This window comes from Scleropages formosus, chromosome 5, assembly GCF_900964775.1.
Source record: "Scleropages formosus chromosome 5, fSclFor1.1, whole genome shotgun sequence".
Taxonomy (NCBI): domain Eukaryota; kingdom Metazoa; phylum Chordata; class Actinopteri; order Osteoglossiformes; family Osteoglossidae; genus Scleropages; species Scleropages formosus.
In genome coordinates, this window is record NC_041810.1 from 26250680 (window position 1) to 26265331 (window position 14652).

Genomic DNA, 14652 nt, shown 5'->3' on the forward strand with positions numbered 1-14652 from the left:
ATTAATAAAAGCTTCAAATAAAGTGATTAAAGAGAACAATTTCTGCTGCACTTTGCCATTTTTTAATGTTTAAATTCTGTATTACAGAGAAATTATTAAAAAAATGTTGCGACGGACCGCACTTTCGGTTATCCCAACATCCGGGAAACAGGTGGCTTTACTGCGTTAAAGGACATGGATTGGGGCAACTTCTCAGAAAGGAGGAGAACCACCGAGACGCTCCTGAGCGACAAATGCTGCGTCCAACCTTCATGGCCCAGATGGACTTGTCCAGCGGGTGGTAGAGCTTGAAGCAGAAGCCGTCCTTCTTGGATGGCCTCTCAATGAGCTTGCAGGCGCTCAGCAGGACGGTCCCGACCCAGTGGTCCACCTTGGGCGTCTTGTAGATGAGGAGCACACCGGGCTTCAGCACACACCACAGCTTGGTCCAGCTCTTCAGCGTTCCGCGGATCTGCAAGGCATCTCACCGTGAGCGAGACTCCTCTGGGACGAGCCCTCACCCGTGTCCATTAATGTCTCACATCAGCTGTCAAACACCTGCTGGCGGTGACGTGACTCCGCGTAAGGGAATAAATTAAATCATTTTTTTTTCTCCACACCTTCAGCCAACTGGACATAATGACCACGCTGGGGTCCTTCAGAGCGCTGAACAGCTCTTGGGCCGCCCTTTTCTTCTCCTGGCGATAATTCTTCTTCTGGACCTACGGGCGGACAAAGAAAAACAGAAAGGATAATCTTACAAAATACGTGGAAGGAACTGCAACCTGTGCCCCCGCTTTGAATACTCGAATATGTAAATGAGCTCCTAGATCTGCCCGCCACTAGGTGGCGGTGCAGTTGCAGTAATGCAGAGTCGGCGAGACAACGTGGCACAAGCGTGGATGCGAGACGAGCTGCGCAGTTGACATTTCGCAAGAACTGGAGGGAAGCGCCACCTACTTTGAGGGACTCCTTCCGGGCGAGCTTCTCCGTGGGCGAGCCGCATTCCTTCTCTTGGCCATTCGCGACCCGTGACTCCTGGACGCAGAGGGAGGAAGACGAGAGAGCACCTCGGTCACCGGGAGCCTCGACTCGGTTGCGCCACCGCGCCGCCTCCCGCCTTCCGAGCGGAGATCGTGTCGTATTACTTCCGAGCTGGAGCTAAAAGCTCATAATTATATCACGGTTTTCTCGAAGAAGGCGAACACACCGCCTGACCTGGTCTCCAGCTACTTACAAAGCGTTCTTATGAAAAATACGAACGAAGCGGTGAGACAAACACTTAAGAACATAAACCAGAAGCGCTGGCAGCGTCGTTTCCCCCAGAAAAAAGAAGGACCTTGAGAAGGACCCTTGCAGATGACCTCTATCTAAACCTCCACCCCTTCCTATAAGGCACGAGTTGAAATAGAGGACAAAGTGGAACGATGCGAAGTGTGAGCCGTGCACACGACGGATGGTGCGTCTCCCAAGCTGTCAGCGATCATCAGTGTCTGCAGAGCCCAGAGTCTCCGAGCACTGACGCCGGCAGTGGCATCGAGGGCGGAGCTGCCACCCATCCCTTTTCCATTAGGTACGAGCGCTTTCGTACTTCTGCAAATGAAGTCCAAACACCACATGGCCGGTCGTAATGCGAGCTCTTTCGCGGCATGTGCCTTAATTACGGGCTTCGCGAATGCAGACGTGCCATAACGTAACGACCAATCAAAATGCAGCAAAGCCATGGATGTGACCCCCCCCCCCCAAGATACAAGGTCCCAGATTCTCTTGCCTGTGAAAACGAAAGGTTTGCAAACGGTCCTGACAGCTGAGGAGAGGAAAACAAAACACTCCCATTGTAAAGAGTGGAAGAAAAAATAAAGCTCTGGGATCGGGGAGTTTGCGTACCAGTGGCTGCTCCCCCTCCAGGGCATTCTAGTGTATTACAGGGACGGTCTGTAGGAACCAGTCCATTAAGGCGACACAGAACTGGTGTTGGAAAAGATCATTAATTCTAGTCTAGTTATTCAAAGTTATAGTCTAGTCTTCAGAGAGCTCATCTGGAATAAATCACAACGTGCAAAAGCTAAAAACAGCAGATATCTATGAGGGTAGGGACATCTTTGTCCAGAGGAGGACAAGTCCGTAGGAGGAGCGTGTTCCAATATCGGGACTATCTCCAGGATCAACTGCCCAAAAGCTTCCCCTTGGAAAGGTCTCCCTCGTCACCGATGCCGTGACCCGGACCAAGAGCGATCTCGAGGGCAGAGGTTCGGCCACGAGGTACTTGCCTTGCTGGTTGGAGACTGAGCGGGGCTCACTTCGTCCCTCAGCACGGGCAGTCCGTTCCTCTCCATGTCTCCGCCTGCCAATCATACCCAGACACACACAAGACACGACACACAGTGGCGATTTCATCATCATCTGCGACTTGAGCCAGCAGGCATGCTGTAAATTATACATCATCTGCAACAATCAACAGGCAAATGAGTCGTGGGTAAAGCGTCTCGATCGTTCCCTCGCAATATCGCTGATGAGCAAAGCAGGTTTGTCCTCCAGGAACGGAAGGACAACGAGCTCCGGTCCCAAAAGGCACCGAAATGCCTTACGAAAGCATCACGGTGCATCCGGTGGTGACCTCAACACCCGCCCCACGACTAACTTCATCACACATGTTGGTTCGCTTATTTGACACTTTCTTCTCAAGTGACTCATCCACATATAGAGCAGGGCGATTTTACTGTACCGATTCAAGGACAGTACCTCGATCAAGGGAACTAGAGCAGGAGGTGGAACTCAAACCCGGGTCCTTCGAATCCAAGGCGACAGCTCTAAGCACAAGACCACCTGCTGGTCTCCTAACTTCAGGTAATAAGCGAGAAGCCAGGGGAGCTAGAGAAACGCTGAGAAAGGCTGCATTGGTGCTATTTTAATAATAAACGGAGATCAAGCGGTGCTCCTCGTCCCGTTAACTATTAATAGCCTGCAAGAAAATGGGTATCACAGTAATCACACTGTACTTAAAGCTGATTGGCTCAGATACTATGAATAAAATATAACCTAATAATATGATGTAGAAAGTGGTCTCAACTCGGCTTCTCCACGATGACTTGGCCGAAAGACTTTATAGAACATCGATGTGATTTGTTTTCAACTGCCAACCACTCGTGGTCAAAGGGGGGAGGTTACCTGGGCTGAGGGGATACATGTCCTGGTCGCCTGCGTATGACAGGTTGCGAGCGAGGGGGTCGAGCTTGTGCGGGGTGCTCGTCGTCGGGCACAGGGAAAACCTCCGGCGGAACAGGTTTTCCTCCTTCATCCTGTCGGCCGCGTTCGTCTTCTGGGGAGCGGGAAGAAACGCGGGGGGGGGGGGGGGGGGGGGGTCATCGGTATTTTCCCGTTTTCCCGTTTCATCCCTTAGTTTCATAACTAAGGGCACTAATGATCTATATATATTGTAACTACCCGTGTTATTGTTTGTTTGGATGGGAAGCCTGTTAAACGTAAATAGTTGCATTGTGGGTAAATTGTAAATAAAGTCTCCAACCACTGGGGGCACTTCTGGGGGAAATGATGGGGTGTCTGTTTGCCAGGGGGAAGGAGAGCCTGGGGCGCAGATCCTTGAAGAAAGAGGGTCCTTGGACCCAGAGCATCATTTCCCTGTATGCTGGTGTTCAAATAAACATTTAAGATGAACGCTGCCTGTGTGTCCTTCTTCGCTCCATCTGAACCCATGGTGCTGCGTGCCACAATATGTATAAACACACACGTATTCATCTGAATATTATGGATACTTTACGGGGGGGAGTGCGGCGGTGCAGTAGGCTTGGCCCGTGCCTGCTGTGTGGCGGGTCTGGGGTTCAAGCCCTGCTTGGGGTACCCTGTGGCAGACTGGCGTCCCGGCGTCCCATCCAGGGTGTCCCCCCCCCCCGGCCCCGCACCCTGCGTTGCCGGGTAGACCCTGGCTCGCCGTGACCCCACTCGGGACAAGCAGTTGTAGACGTTGGTTGATTGTATACCTATATATAAAGTATCCATTATATATACACTTACATACACATATACTCATGTATATCTATACACTATTTATATATATGTGTATATATATATATTTTATGCATGTATATGTATATACACAAACACACACAGGTATACCCACATGAACAAAAACATTCATGATCAATGTGTGTATACAATCCTGTGTATATTCTGCTATATTGTATTAATCTGAGTTTCTTCCTGGAAACAGGAAAACGCCTAACGTCTAACTGCCGTCCAGTAAATATCATTTGAATCCAGGTTCTGTTATCAAGACTGGCAATGCGTGTCTAAACCAGTGAGACCCTATGCTGCCAGGACCTGGAACCAACAAAACTAGAACCGCGGCCCTCCCATCAAGAGCACAGATACCCCCGCTGACATCCAGGGCTTCCATTTATTACATTTATTTATTTAGCAGATGCTTTTCTCCAAAACAACTTCCAATGAACTCTATGTAATGTTACTATCAGCCCACACACCTTATTCACCGCGGTAACTTACACTGCTAGATACACTACTTACACTGGATCACTCATCCATACACCAGTGGAACACACTCTCTCTCTCTGTCACTCACACACTATGGGTGAACGTGAACAGCATGTCTTTGGACTGTGGGAGGAAACCAGAACAAATCCATGCAGACACAGGGAGAACATGCAAATTCCGCACAGACTGAGCAGGGATCGAACCCACGTCCTCTAGCATCACCTGGGTGCTGTGAGACAGCAGCGCTGCTCGCTGTGCCATCATGCCACCTATGAGTTTCAAGCTCATTCTAGGCCATACCGTATTTAAAATTAAATGTTAAATGTCCCCCCTCCCTCCAACCGCTGGGTAATGGGTGCTAACAGTAACGTTTACAGCTGCTGTACCAAATGAAACACGTCTTTGTACTGCGGGAGGAAACCAGAGCACATGGAGGATACCCACACAAACACGGTAGGACATGCAAACTCCACACACAGCAGGGACTGAACCCATGTCCAGTTTCCCAATCCAGGTGCTGTGGGGCACCAGTGCTACCCACTGTGCCACACCCTCTCTGAGGCTCCCTTTTGAGAACATACACGGTTCACTCGTCCTACACTTGAGCCCTCGACCGGAAGTAAGGCCACAGCAAGACCCCGGGGCAAGAGGCTCAGACCCAGGGGTTCAGACCGAAAAATCCCTCCCACTGAGGGAACCCCCCTCAAGCTGGGAAACAGGAAGCTCACAAGACCAAGATGCTGCTGTGTCAGTTGCCCGATGAAGAGCAGCTGGAGTTCAGCAGAAGGCCAACGCCAGCGGCCGATCGGCTGCATCTGCATCTGTGTGTATGTGGAGGTTGGGTAGAGTCTCCACTAACATCTCCACACCGCAGGGCCACATACCTGTAAAGGAATTTCATCTCCTCATAAGCGACTAAATCAGTCTAAGTCGCTTTGGAGAAAAGTGTCGCGTAAATTAACGAACGTAAAAGTTTCTCACGTCACTGCATGGCTGACGTGCGAACACGGGTTCGAATGGAGCGGAAGCGGTGCGGGACCCACACTCGTCCCACGCGCGGACTCCTTGCCCCTTGTTCTTCCACTCTGCTGCGTGCTGGTTGCCGTGGCGACCACACACACACACACACACACACGCGTTCGGAGTGATGCCAGTGACACGCAGCGAGTTTCAAAACACAAGAAAGAAGTCGGGACGGTTGCGAGTGCAAGTGCTTTAAGTGGAGCAGTACTCTGGCGCGAGTCGTCAGGAGAGCCACTCCCTGCCTGGATGCCCTCCCCGGCTGCCACGCTGAAACTGACACCGGGATTCTCACACGGCGTTTGTGGCACCTGACCCCTGCAGCGTTGACTGCTGCGTCACACATCGGCTGGTGTGGAAAAGGGGGTCAGCCGAGGGCACGGACCCCCCAGGGCAAGGTGCTCGGCGGCACATCGTCACCCTCATCGAGGAGGAGGCCGAGCTGGAAACTCGGCCCGTTCCGTCCGCAAGCGGCTCCGCGAGCCGCATAGGGGTGACGGTGGATCAGCAACACGTCAGGGACGTCACGACGGTGCTCGGGCACCCGGTTCGATCCGCAGCACCGCAATCAAACAGTTCCGCAGAACTCCGTGCGCTTATAAAACCGGCGCACCTTCATTATTGATGCCGGCCTGGCAGGGCTGAGCCGCTAAAAATGAAATTGCACTTCCAAGGCAGGAGCTATAAATAGAGCACGGCACAGCGTGGGCAGAGCAGTGCCGCGATGGAGGATGGACCAGCCGCCTTGTGCGGTTACACTTCAAGATGCACCGTGTTCGCCGGCGCCCTGATGAGCCACGGAGACGTCGCGCGCGCTCGTACGTCACGCTGGCGTCGGTGGATGGATCAGCCGACGTTGGCACAGCTGGAATGGCAGGAGCCAGCGGTGAGGGGGAGGAGCCAGACAGGTGTCATTTCAGCGGGCGACGCCAAGATTACGCAGGATCGAACCTTTCCTCGGCGCTGGGTGCGATGACACTGCTGCAATTATGAAAACAGACATAGGAGCAAATGGGCAAATGTGGCGGTTTGACGGGGGGCTGGGGCTTGACGCGCACACACACCCGCAAATATGCTGCCTGGGTTCTCGTCCCACGTAACACGCTCATAAGCGGGTTCCTCTGGACCCCAGCCTACGGATTCTGATCTCCAAACCACCGATTCCAAACCCAAAACCGAAGGATCTTCCGAACCCCAAGTCGCAGGTTCCGGAGCCCAGTCCAAACGCCGAGGACTCCAAGCCAGCGCCGGTGTGTTTCAGTCGTCCTCTAGTAGGAAGATACCGATGGCTCTGCCAAGAGGTGTGAGTCACGCTCAGGTCCTCTCTGGACACAGCACTATTTGCTACGCTAATATTTACACGGGGCCTGAAAAATGAATTATCAACAGCTCATAAACAATAGAGAGAGAGAGAGAGAGAGAGACTGGGCCTAAAACAAAGGACCGGTCCCGGTCACGTAACCCTCGGCAACACGTAACGCCTCACAGTGACCTTCTGGGAGTCGAACCCTTTAGGATCTTGGTTCTCAAAGGTTCACCATGCAGCATTCACAATGATTGCGACTGTCGAGGGAGGAGCGGTAAACCGGTGCCGGCCATCAATCAACCGCGACGGACCAGGGGGTGGCCGTTAAAACATTAACTGTCCCGTTTAAAGGCCAAAGAGAACCGACTGGAAGGGGCCTCGTCTCCGCGAAGGTCGCGTGACCACAACAACAGAAAAACTTCAACCAGGAGAAAAGAAGGTAGCGTTATGAAAGGTGAAGCGTACGACGGACTGGCGCAGCGAGGTCGTACTCGCAAAGCGTCTTCGTGCCCGCGAAGGACGGAGACGATGGGATGCTGGAGAACCTCTCCCACATGGGCTCCGACCAGCTGCTCACATGGCCATGCTAATTCCTCTCAGATGGCGACGCGGCTTGCGGGGTGTCCCCTCCCCTGCTGGGGCGCACTCTGCTTCCCCACCCCCCCGAGTGCAAAAAGCTCATGCTGGAACACCCCCGAGGCCCTCCTGTCTCCACGCAGAGCAGCCCGCCACGCGGACACTACGCTACGGCCTTGGCGCCGGATATGGAAGGCGACAGACCGCCACGCACACATTCCTCTTCGGAGACCATCCACGTGGACGAGCAAGAGCCACGCTGTCGAACCCGGGGCCCCCAAAAGGGGGTTCCAGACGGAGGCTGACAGGGAGAACGTGCGGTTAGTGCTGGGGGTGGGGGTGTATGCTCAGATGTTCAGCTGGTGCCAGATGTGTCTGTGTGGTGTGACAGATTAACACCCCTTCCCCCAGGCAAACACGGGGACGGGGAGCTGGCCACATGACCTACTTTGAGGCCTGGCGAGGTCAGCGTGTGGTCGTGTGGTCATGTGGTCAATGGGCGGGGGTCCGCACGGTGCCAGAGTGATGGTAACACCACTAGAATGCAGAAACGCCCTCATCGTCCCCTCTCGCATTCCTGGCCCCGTCTTGAGCGGTGACCATGGGTCTCCGTTAATGACGAGCGAGAAGCGAGCGGACAATCCCGATGGGTCGCACCCGTTTCAGGGCTTCTGGGGGGGGGGGGGGGGGGGGGGGGGGGAGAACGGTGCCTTATCTTAAAAGAGCCTTTGATTTTTGAGCCAATCGGCGAGATGCCTGTCCAGCAACCAGCTCTGGATCCATTCCAGGACGGAAACTGAAGGAGGGCTCTGTCCCTCTCTATCTTGGGATGGAGAGGTTGGAGCCGCAAGAGGGGACTCTTGGCCAGCTGCCGCTGTGAAGCCTTCCCTGCAGGGAGGAGCTGAAATAAAAACCTTCTGGTGCAGCACTCATCGCACTCATCTAGAGCATCCAGGAGAAGGAAGGAAGAGGAGGACAGAAGGGACGCAACACAACACACAATAGGAAACTGCGGACAGATGCGGCTCACGGCCGGCCGCCACCGGGACTCGACCCAACACTCCTCGGCTTTAGGGCTTGTGCTTACTGCTATTGTGAGCTTGCTTATTTGTGGAAGGTATACGTGAGTTTATTTACAACCTTTTTTTGGCGAGGGAGGAGGGCGCTGAGGGAACGGGGGTATTTTTGGAGCTCCATGGTGGGAAATCTCACTCTGCGGGTTCTGGCTTGAGGTCACCCTCCCAGCACAATGGCCCCAATGTCCTCCACCATCCAGCAGGTCACAGTTCCCTCAGCCCATTTAGCCAACTGTCTGCCCCCCCCGCCCCGAGAGAGATGAGCAAGTTTTACACCCCCCCACACTGAAGCTCCAGTTTGCACCAACCACATCACTTTTCCCTGTTCCAAACGCCAAACCAGTGGAAACACATTTGTTTTTATGGCATTCAGAGACACTCTGCCTCCTTCATCCAGGAAAGGAAGTGAAAACAGAATGTGCCAGAATCTGAGAGTGTAAACAGATGCTGTCGGGGAACTCAGGTCAAGGGGAGTTGGAGGGGGGGGCTCCTTGGCAGAGGTGGTGAAACTGTGCATCTCTCTCTCAGGGCCCTTTTTCCAGAAGGTTCATGTGACCAGATCCTTGCTCTCAGTGTTCCTTGCCATCTTTCAAGCTGGGGCAGCTCAAGTATCGCCATACTCATCCTCATCCCAGCCGCCGTGTCCTTCCTCCTCGGAGACCCACAGCGCAGGCTTGCTGGAGTAATCTAATTTTACTAGAATAATCTAGGCTAAGTACCACGGGGTGCGGTGGCACGGTCCGGGTCTGCGGTTCAAGTCCTGCTTGGGGTGCCTTGCAATGGACTGGCGTCCTGTCCTGGGTGGGTCCCCTCCCCCTCCAGCCTTACACCCTGTGCGCCGGGTTAGGCTCCGGTTCCCCATGCCCCGTATGGGGCGAGCGGTTCGGACAGAATCTAGGGTAAGTACCTTGGCTCAGGAGTACTACAGCTGTAGGCAGGATTTGAACTTGCAACCGGTGGGCCCAAAGACTGCAGCTCTAACCACTAGACCATCAGTCGCCCCAAGGTGACTTACGGCGCTAGCCACACTACGCTAAACGGCCCAGAGCCATTCGCCCATTTATACAGCCGAGCAATGCAACACACGCGCGCAAAGGGCACCTTCGAGTGACCAATTCATCCGAAACACATCTTTGCGCGAGGAAACAAGAGCACCTGAAGCAAAACTCCCGCGAACACGAGGAGAACATGTGAACTGCACACAGACTGAGCCCCGTGGATCGAACATTTGCCCCCCCTCCCAGGAGTCCCAGAAGCCTCTCCTGCGCACCTCCCACCTATTCCGCCATCAGGACTCACTCCGAAAGGGACAGTGGCTGCAGAAGCATCTTGCAGAATCTTGCTCGTTTGCTCAGGGGCCACCGTTCGGATGATGGCATCTCCACAACGCACAAAACTCCGCACCCGAGTTCACCTTATACTCGTCCGTGTTATTAAAGTGAAACCAGGACCAGAGCCTAGCGCAGTTTCCCTCAGGGATTAAGAGTTTTCGCTCATCCAACCACTGATGGAGAGAAGAGTTTTATGGAGTACTCTAAACCAGAATGCCACAAAAGCTGCGCTAAACCGATACTGGTTCCAACCTCTGGGTGGCGACACAAGCGCTGGACATAACGGCTTTTTCACAGCCCGTTGCAGCCCGACCCCAAAGACGTCCACCAGCTCATTTAAGGCCACTTAGACACATGACAAAGGCACTCTGCTTTTCTTTCCCTCTTTCGCTCCGTCACGCTTGGCCGAGCGCATTCTTCAGGGCGCGCCGCGACGCGGCGGTGCCCTCCGACAGGCGGTCTTGCGCGGAGACGCAGCCGGGGTCTCCAGAGCCCCCTGCCAGAGGACGTCTTCAGCGGAGCACAGCAATATTCTTGTGAAAAAGGTGCCCGTAACGCGCCGCCGCATGCGGACTTGTCAGAGCCTCACCCACACATACCCTTTAGCTGGTTTGCTAACCCTAACCGCTAGCGCTCCCGTTAGCTCGGGATTGGACGTGCAAAGCGGCGGTTCCTTTCACAATTTTACTGATGAGGGCCGCTGACCGTCCTTCGCCGAGTCAAAGACCAGCAGCCATTTACGAGTTGCCCCACGGCGGTGACGCTCGCTAGCCAGGTGAGACGCGGTTCACGGCGGAGCTGGCAGCAGGCGCCGAGCCCGTTTTCAAGCAAGGTGACTTCATCGCAAGGCGAACGGTCGCCCTTATCAGGCAGCGCTGGGAGGGCAGCCCTTGGACTTCTGGGAAAAAGGGTGACTCAAAGCACACAGCATGCCAACTTAATGGGCAGCGACAACGGAGCGCCCAGTCTGCGCCAAGTCCGGTGCTACAGGTCAGAGAATGTGTTTTAATTAGCTGATTTAGCAGTGGAACTCCAAGGGGTTTGACCTAGAAGCCAAACAATTAGTTCAACGAAACAGCCAAGTGCCGAGACAGAGCATCCCTTGGAGCGGTAGAGTTGGACGCCTCGGGGCCAAGTCCGCCCAGCAGCGGACCCCTCCCCTGACCCTCGGCTGGACGTCCGGCCAAGGACCAGAAACAAACTGGTCAAGCGCAGGTGGTGGGAGAGATCATTTTCATCAGGGGTCCTCAGTGAGGGAATAGTTAAGAAACAAGAGCAGACCCCCGTGTTCCTCTTCAAGCCCATCCAATAATGCCTGACTGCTGGATTGTGGTCAAGCCCTAAAGAGCAGCCTACACAGTCCGAGGCTAGACTGGACCAGCTCTGTAGCTCTTCTGAACGGAACTGCGGTGCTGGAAGAGACTTTCAAGGACACCGCAGACAGCCAGGAAAACAAACAGATGGATGTTGGATCAAGTCAGGTGAGAACTGTCATTGGAAACACTGAGGTTGCTGCGCTTTGGACACGTCGTGAGAAGACTGGATTCTCTCAAAAAGACGGCGAGGATGGAAACGGAGGAAAAGAAGAAAGATGATGAGGAGCAACCAGACAAATCGACTCAACGACAGCGACAATGGACACTGAGGACACAAAGAACTTACAGAACTTTCTGGAAAATCTCTGTATACATGGTCAGCATCAACGGCACTGAACACAAACCCTCCAGGCTTGATTAAGTATCAGCCCAGTGAATTCCTGCCCCTACCTTTGGCCCGCAGGAAGGTCTCTCGGGCAAGGATGGGAGTGGGGGGTGCCTTTTCTCCTGCTGCACCACAGAGCATCACGGGAAGGGCTTCTTTGCAGCAAACCACATAAACACAGAGGCTGTAAACCGTCTGCCTTTCAAGTGCTGTTTAAATTTTCCGGACGCAGGGACGGTCTCACCACGCGGGTGTCCTCTGGTGCCACGCGAGAGAAGCACCAGCGACCCCGGAACAGTACAGGTTCACTCTGATCCCTGGACCACAAAGCGCGAACACGACTCGCATTCTAACGCTCCACCTCCAGGGAGCACCGAAGCTAACTTAGTTAAAGCTCCGCGTCAGCCATTTTCAGCCTCTTTGGCGGATTCCTCTCTGAATTATGCATGGGCTGCGCACAACGGCGTCTCTGCGGTCTCTCGCTGGCATTTTCAGCCTCAAAGTCTTGGACGGCGAGCAGTTTTTTCTTCCCCCGTCTACACCAGAGGGCTACGGCACCAACGCAAAAGGGCAGCCGCTCGTGAGCCGCCAGCCAAGGGAAGGACGAGCTTCAAACCCTGGAGCCCGGGGACCCGGCCACTGCAGCCGATTGACCTTTCTTTGAAAAGCGGAGCGGCCGCCCTTTCGCCGCGTCCTCGGACAGCGCGAGCGTGGGGCCAAAACTGAATTTGGACCCGACATCCTGGGGTGGGAAGGGGGGTGAGGAGATGCCGCGAGGCTCATTCTTTTGGCAAACCTGGGTAAACAAAGTGCAGGACGGAGGGAGTTTCACGTCCGGAGAACATGCAGACCCCAGGGCAAGAACAGCCGGATTTATCTCCAGTCGAACGTGGCACTTTGGCAGCTCAGTACTCTCTGTAGGAGGAACGCGTGGTGGAGGAAATCCAGCAAAACTTTGCAACTATTTTTGAGCGTTCCAGTACACGGTGGCCTTTGGGAGCCTAGCAATCATCCATCGCGATTTTTATTTTCCGCCGACTGAGCAGCTCCGCCTGTCCTGACAGCTCCGCCATCGCAGCACCGCAAACATGGCGACCGGGTGGGGGTGGGGGGGGGTCTCCCAGAGACTAAAGAAGAAACCAAGAGGATTCACAAGAGGCCCGAAAGCAGAAGGGGTGAACGGTGGTGTGGTGGTACTCATTCTGGGCCAAGAAGACAAGTGAGATCAAATGTGTCAGACTGGAGTCAAACAACAATGGACACAGTTCCCAAGAATTGGCTGATTTGTGTTGACAAAGTCAGATAGACGGTGCTGGAACTCGGGCACAATCATGACTTTGAGGTCCTATCTATTAAACTCTTGAAGGGACTCGAACCTTCCTGGCAATCTGCGGTCGATTTCGCGTACGCCCCTCTTCCTCTCTCGAGAAACACACACTTGAACTGCACAAACACAGTGCTTCATCTCTTCCTTTCTCTGTGACAGTTCTGACCACCCACGTCAGAAAACTCGAGAATAAAAAATAGATAAAAGCGCAAAGGCAGAACTGAGAAGCTGGAGCAGCGAGTGGGAAAATTGGGGAAATTGAGTCAAGGGCGAGAGCCGACTTCCCCAAACAGATGAGACCGTTTCTCACTCTCACTGGTGTCAGGAAGGTGATACTTTTACTCACACACGAGTAGCAGTGAAACAAGCTCTAAGTGCTTCACTCCCATCGACTGGGATCTTTCCGCTACATCTTACATCAAGCTCCAGAAAACAATACCCTCGCTTTCCCAAGACCACGGCCGAAAACACAAGGCTCATTATCCTCAACACGCGTGCTTCCAAACCGGACAGATTCCACTCCGTTCGAAACCTAAGTCGTCCGGGATTTTACTTATCTTGACATTCACCGCAAACTTTTTGAGCAGTAACAGGTAAATACAAATGGTTAAATCACCGTGAGTAGCTTACTGTGTAAGGCTGACATTGTAAGTCGCCTTGGAGGAAAATAGTTAAAGGAGGGGAAGAGGAGAAAAAAAAAAAAGTGAAAAATGAGCTTGTTTCCATGCACTACACGCTCCTCATACTGCAGCACGAGGAGACATACCCCTTCTGATCCCATCAAACATAAAGCAGTATATTTCAATTTGCATAACCATTTCCTTTCCCAAACCAAAAAAAAAAAAAAAAAAAAAAAAAAAAAAAAAGACACAAAACCTCCTTTGTAGCACTGCTAACAGACGTGTTACATCCATCGGGCACTTTTCTCCAAAGGGAGTTACAACGATTTACTCATGTGTACAGCTGGGCAATTTTACCGGAGCAATTTAGGATAAGTACCTTACTCAAGGGTACAGCTGACAGTGGGATTCGAACGTGCAACCTTTGGAGCCCAAGGCTGCAGCTCTGACCGTTACACTACCAGTTATACCCATATGTGGGTGGACGTGGCTTATGAAAACAGCATGGGCTCTAAATTCAATATTATGACGAAATGTTATGAGAAGAAAAAAAAAAATTACAGCCAGTGTAGCAAAAGTGACCACTTCCTATGATTTCTTACTTTCTATCAACTTCCTGTGTCCAGCACAGAGGTAAATGAAAACACTTGGGTTTCAACAAGTTTAAGAAGAAAAAAAATAAATAAATCCCAGTCAATTTCTTCTTCGGAGTAAAAGAAATATCTAATATTTAAAATGCGTAAATCACTGCAGAGAAAGCTGTCATTTACGGGACAATAAAATAATGGGAATGAAATGAGAGAAGGAAAATGATGCTGACTGGTTTCAATCCGTTTGAGGGCCTTTGTCCGGTCGTGCAGAAGAAAGCGGCCAGATGGAGACGTGGCGCGGAGGGCTGCTAAGTGGTACAGCTTGGCAGCGAGGGCCCGGTTAACAGCTCTCTTCTTTACCCTCTATAATGAACCCCTCGTACCTCTCATCCGAGCCGTTGTTTCGGAGGGCCACTTAGCGCTCGCCCTACGGATAGCGGCTGCTATGCACGGAGTTCCGCAACGGAGTTCCGCATCGCTCCGCCGCTAATAGGACATGGACAGAGGGAGCTGGCGGTCTCATCATGGAGCACAAGATCAGCTAAAAGGACAGGATATGAGGGGCGGAGTCTGCGAGGAACACGACCGCACCGCACCCCTCACTCCTCCATGGAGAC

The 14652-nt window shown here is 53.1% G+C and overlaps 1 protein-coding gene across 2 annotated transcripts in view; it reads right to left on the reverse strand.

Moving 5' to 3' along the window:
- osbpl5 (oxysterol binding protein-like 5) overlaps positions 1 to 14652 on the reverse strand; it is a 35287-nt gene that overhangs the window by 7744 nt on the left and 12891 nt on the right. Inside the window, exons 1-6 of one of the 2 annotated variants that reach the window (XM_018765709.2) lie at positions 14419 to 14577; positions 3148 to 3298; positions 2250 to 2323; positions 940 to 1017; positions 600 to 701; positions 248 to 451 (exon numbers count right to left, since the gene is read on the reverse strand). In XM_018765709.2, the coding sequence (XP_018621225.1) occupies positions 248 to 451; positions 600 to 701; positions 940 to 1017; positions 2250 to 2323; positions 3148 to 3277 (588 nt within the window). In that variant the 5' untranslated portion in view covers positions 3278 to 3298; positions 14419 to 14577. Of the gene's footprint in view, positions 1 to 247; positions 452 to 599; positions 702 to 939; positions 1018 to 2249; positions 2324 to 3147; positions 3299 to 14418; positions 14578 to 14652 lie in introns of those variants that run through there. The other variant, XM_018765708.2, reaches the window with a different exon arrangement.